Raw genomic sequence first — 6,000 nt, forward strand, 5'->3', positions numbered from 1 at the left:
AGTATATCAGACATTGTTATACAGTCCTTGAAACTGCACAGCATGAAAGCCATCTGAAATGGTAACAAAATGATTTTGCAAACATACAGTGATTCCTTTTTGATATTAGATAGCACAGTACATCCGTATTAAGCCTACTTACCACAAGCAATGCGGCCCCTTCGCACTCTAGCTGCAGCACATACAATTTTGTACCACAAGATATGCCAAAATATTATACAATATGGTGTCATGAAAGAACAATAGAAGAGTAATTGGCATGTACAATAACATGTGACTTCCAGGCAAGCAAAGATACTTCAGAGTTGCTGGTATAGGACTTAAAGGGAAATCCTACTCCATCTTGTAGGTGTGCCTCAGGTAAAAGAGTCAAGTTGACCTCAGGTATCAGAGTCAAGCCGAATTAACAGCATGACACTTTCATTTAAGGTACAGTTAACCATTGGGAGCAGTAATTTCAAACATCTTTGAGTTATCATATTTGATGAATATGTGTAGGTCAGTTGTATTACAAAACATCCTACCATATAAAAATTTTGCAATAAAACCTAAATAATATAAGGAGATATCAGTATTTTTTCTCATTAAACCATAACTGTATGTTAGTCTGGAAACATTTTTTTATAACTATTGTTCACATATTGTGTATTCAACAATACTTAAGATCGATTATATGAATTCAACTTTTTACAGTGGTTGTTTCTATCTCTAACTCACATTTTAGAACTATTTTAAAGCACTAATACTGGCTTTGTATTATATCTGCAAATGGTAAATTATGCCTTTAACAGACAAATCTTAGAATATACAGTAACGACATCTACATATTTTACATGCTTTGATGAAAAAGTGATGTAAAATTCAAACCAGTATTACAGGAGGTGATTACATCCGTCATCTCACAGCTCTTGCAATAGCGGGGCAATAAACAGAACCATAACAATCAAGCCAAGGATCAAAAATCTTATCTTGCTCAATCATGACATACTGTGCTAGAAAGTATGCTATATCTTATTTATGAAATTTTACGAAGACTCAAAATATCCAACAGAGAAAATTTACTGAAGATGTGACTGCAAGCAAATGAGACACTACTAAAAAGGAGAGTGAAACCTCGTCAAATTGAGGGAAAGCAGCAATAGCAGAATACATCAGCAAAGTTTGAGGACTAGTAAGTTCTCATATTGAACCATTTCAACCAGTTGAAGTTGTAAGAAAATCAAAGTTTTACATGTAAATTCATGGTCAACTACTCAGTATAACTTGTATCTCCATTATAAGCACTTCAAAAGAGAAATTTCTAATGTATTGAACAGCAACATTTTTCTTTTTTTTGTCACAAATTCACAGCAAATGAAGTGCAAGAAGAGAGTTGTATGTAAGCTAGGATGTCTGGTTGACTGCATATCAATATGATTATCAACGTGAGGGAAAAAGACGTCGTTCAGAGCACTCCAAGTGTATCATCCTTTCTCTCTAGAAACACAATTTGTATCTTGTGAACACTGTAGGAATGTGTCATTTACATTCATGCAATCCAACATGAAGGGAGCCTAAAGCCCCATTTTAACACAGCCTTTCAAACCAGAGTTACCGTGACAACATCAGGGAGATCTTTATTATCACACAAAACAATGTTGTTAATGTAATTTTTGCCAGATTCTATCCTAGCCAGATAAGGTAATTACCTCGACATTATTCCGACATTACCCTAACATTATCATGACAACATTCCGATGACAGCTGTAAAATTCTATTGAAAATTGTGTTTTATACCATTTCTAGACTTAGTGGTGAACGCGCGTTACATGGACAGACCAAAATGCGACAAGACCGTCTGTCCATGTGACATGCGTTCACCACTAAGTCTAAAAATAGTATAAAACACAATTTTTAATAGACTTTTACAGCTGTAATTATCTTCTCTCATCAAAATTAAGCCATTAAATTGAAAAACAGCAAAGTTTCAATGAGCATTCATAATTTGACCTTCATATGTTAGTACATAGATATCTGTCCTGCGTTGCACGTGTTCACCCAGAATTTTTCATTTTGGCATAAATTTTAATAGATTGCTTGTTTGAAGCAATTTTGGGACAAAGTTATCTCCCACTGAAATGTTCTTGAAGATCAGATTGTATTTGGGGGAAACAGAGAATAAAGAGACATCCCTGAAAAGTACCCATTTACTGTGGAAATGCCCATATATCATCTAGATCTCAGGTCACAACACATTCTTCCTGCTTTATTTCCCTGTAAATCTGTTTCAACTTCAATAGCACTTGCCACTGGATAAATGAGATGCAAGAATCACATTTAACAGTGTCTAACTTTTTTACAGATTTATTTTTTCTTTTTTCTAGGCAAAATAGTCATAATTGCTGAAATTTTAGAATTGCACTGATATAGTGGGTTTGACCCATATGGGCTATAATTTTCTTGTTTCTTGAGTAATAGACTTCTTGTTTTCATGTAGGAGAGAAATGAACAACAAAATCAGCCATGTGGGTAACATGATCACCATCAATACTGCTTGTTCTAGTGCCAAGGCAACCAGCCAACCACTCTCATGGTCAAATGCTTCAAATATTGTTGGGCAAAGCAGCGTGTCAATATAACTCAACTGCAACCTAAACACATGAACACTTTGTTGTGAACGCAAGCATGTTCTCACATCATTTCACAATCTCAATAGACGAATTGGAGATATTGTATCCTCTATGATCCTGGAGGAATGGATCAAACAAAACACCAATGAGTATTTACAGTATCAGTTGCAAGCTTTCCATTTTTTTTTTTTTCTAAATACAAATGATGCATAGGTGAGAGTGCATTTGTGGAGATGCAGCACACATATTCATAATGGTGCTGCATCCCCACTAATGTCACACACTTAAACCTGTGCATTATTTGGTTTATAAAATGGGTCTATGTATGATATCAGCTGACAAAACTTCGTATTTTGATACAACTGGGCCACCCTTCAATCAGTCATAGAGATGACTGCATAAATTGTTTGGATTCATGCTATGCGCATGTCCCATGCAAACAGGTAGGCCATGCTCCTGCTCCTCGACCCCTCGAATGCACACATAATGCTAAGCTACACACAGATGGCCAACACTGCTAGTGTGTATAGCGGCTATACCAAGCAATCGATAATGAATGTGCCACAAGATAAATGCTGTATTGTCATGCTTTCTTGTTGTACACTTTTTGCATGCCTGTGCCTGTCAGTAAAAAATTAAAGAGCGCACACATGGCTCATTTCAGCGCTTCTGATTGGTTACATTCTTGAACCAATTTCATAACAGGCCATACTGTATGCATAAAAAGCTTTTGCTAGCAAGCACAAACAGTTGCTTCTTGCCTGGAAGTAATTGCTTAGAGACTACGCATTTGCTTAAAACCATTCACAATGGACCTTTTGCTTGGTCTTGCTAGCAATTACTTGCGTTTTTCCAAACCCTGTAAAACAAGCTTGAGCCTTTGTTAACTAGGAAGTTAGGATGTTTCCTTTTAAGCAACATTTCCATATTTGTAACAGAAAGGCCAAAGTTGTGCAGGAATGGTACAAATCAGCAATAAATTTTTCCTAAAATGTATCAAAACTTTTTCGTTTCAACAAGGGGAATGTCCAGTGGTTAGCATGCAAAATGTGATGAGAAAAGGGATGCACTTATGACATTTGTGGAGAGCACGGAGACCTCTCACCAAGTGTGACCTGGCAGATCCGGGCTACTGCAAGCAGCATTTGGAGAAGTGATGAAAATCAGCTAGTATGTGTGTGTGTGTATTAATGAGTGTCATGTTATAGCTCTTCCGCTACAGTGTATGTTAGGAAATGTTTCTCTGCACACACACGCCCTTTCATATAAAATGCATCCTCTCAAACACACATTTCTTCTTGTGTTTGCACAGGCACTCAAGTGGAATGGAAACTCACCTTCACAGTGACAGGTATGAAGATACTGATGAGGAGGATCGACACCAGACAAAGAGAGAATGTGATGAGACACCAGAAAAAGAGGGCTGTCCAGTCAATACCAGCCAGGCATCCAAGGGCCTGCCATACCAGGGATGATGACCCCTCGTAGGCCATGATGCTGCCAACTGCAGTGCTGGTCAGTAGTTTGTATTTCTTCCACTTTTCTTTCCTTCCTCCTCTTCCTCGAATTATTGGCTACAACCACAGAACTTGGTAGATGATGCCAAGTCAGCACATAAAATGTTGATGCAGGATTGTTTTACAACATTCATGTCATTGTGACCTAAAATTCAAAAAAGAAAAGAAAAAAAGAATGACATCTGGCTAGCAATCCTAGACTAAGGAACAGTTTATTTCTAAAGACGCAATCAATCAAGCAATCATACCCATTTTACCAAGTTGAGAAATCCATTAGTGCCCATGATGTTTACAGATGTAGAATGGAATAATGAACATAACGACTGTCAATAAACTAATTGTTCAGTACTTACAGAGAAGTAAAATGGAATAGATAAACACTGAATTCATGTCCTCTATTTCTACAACAAATCTACAATAGGATGCAATCCTCGACACAAAAACACTTCATGTTATTGTTCACATGATGATAAACAAGCCAAGCTTGCTTTTTTTTTTTTTTTTTTTGGCACATCTGAAAAAATATTTCTAGGCACATGTCATCAAACACCTTTTACATCTTACAAAGTAAGGGACAGGAAATGCATCAAGGAAATATAAAGATTTGTTTTTGCCTTTCTCTGTGCATTTTGTACCTCTTATTGGTCTACAATTGTCAGATTGATAAATCACAAGGTATTATTTTACTGTGCAACAAATCTGAATGACAGGAAACTTGATAATACCATTACATTTGCTTGCTACGATCTATTCAACAAACCTGGAAACTTTATCCCCATTGAAAAATCTCAGAAAGAAGCACCACATCAATCATATCAAATGATATCTACCCTGCATCTATATCCAAAATCTACTTCTCATCTCAGTGAACAATAGATAAATCACTGATGCATAGTATTTTCATCAGCTGTTACAGTATGTTGCTAACGACAAACTGCCCAATACTCAAAGGAAGGTAATGCTGTGTGATTTATCCATGAACTTGGATTTTGAATAATATTCCACCAAAACATGCTGGGATATCAGAAAATCAATTCCAGCATTTTAACTGTACTTGTCATTTCTTCAAAACATTTTCTTGAAAAGTGATGCTTGGGCCAATATAACACATTTTATACTCTACAGTACTGCTTGTATCATCTTCTTCTCCTCCCTTTTCATAATCTATCTCTTTCATTTCCTGATGATTCTTGCAGATGCATTTTTTAATCACTAGTATCATTTGTTTATCTTAGTTTGCAGCCATTTATAACACAAACAATTTTCCAGTGCAGATTGCAGCTTTTAGGCAATGTTCACCATTGTTCAAGGCAGGCAGCAAACCATTCAAACTGGTATGATTTTATCTATTCTTAGGTTAGGTGACAGCATTGATGACTTGTATAGAGACAAAGCCAGCATATTAACTGGCACATTATTCCTAATACAGTAGAGTTCAAAGCAATTATTTATTTACATTCTTACATTTGACCTAATGAGTAACTTAGGCTCTAGATCTATAGCTAGTACAGCTCTAAGATGTAACTTGCCATTCTCTTTCATTGGCATTCAGATAATTCCTCCAAACTTGGCCTACATGTACATTTGTACAGTCAATCATTTATAGAGGGAGATAAACTGAAGAAACTCACACCAAAACACATTTCTAGAGCCGATAATTCTGCGACCTGGAATTTCCAAAATGTAACCAGGATTTCATTATAACCGTGTTCGGGGTTTGTTGTTGTTGTTGGTTTTTTTTTTTTTTTTTTTTTTTTTTTTTTTTAGTATTATTATGAAAGTGCACTGTAGGCCCTACTATCAATCATGACATTTTAACATCATCTATCCCTCTCTGAGTTTTAAATTCCGACTGTTCAAACAGAAACTTGAAA

At 36.1% G+C, this 6,000-nt stretch overlaps 1 protein-coding gene across 1 annotated transcript in view; it reads right to left on the reverse strand.

Moving 5' to 3' along the window:
* LOC140246523 (uncharacterized) overlaps nt 1-4,111 on the reverse strand; it is a 53,355-nt gene extending 49,244 nt beyond the window's left edge. The window contains exon 1 of the mRNA XM_072325871.1: nt 3,947-4,111. Coding sequence (XP_072181972.1) covers nt 3,947-4,102 — 156 coding nt within the window. The 5' untranslated portion in view covers nt 4,103-4,111. The remainder of the gene's footprint in view (nt 1-3,946) is intronic.
* Between the last annotated feature and the right edge of the window lie 1,889 nt (nt 4,112-6,000).

This window comes from Diadema setosum, chromosome 1 (assembly GCF_964275005.1).
Source record: "Diadema setosum chromosome 1, eeDiaSeto1, whole genome shotgun sequence".
Lineage (NCBI taxonomy): Eukaryota > Metazoa > Echinodermata > Echinoidea > Diadematoida > Diadematidae > Diadema > Diadema setosum.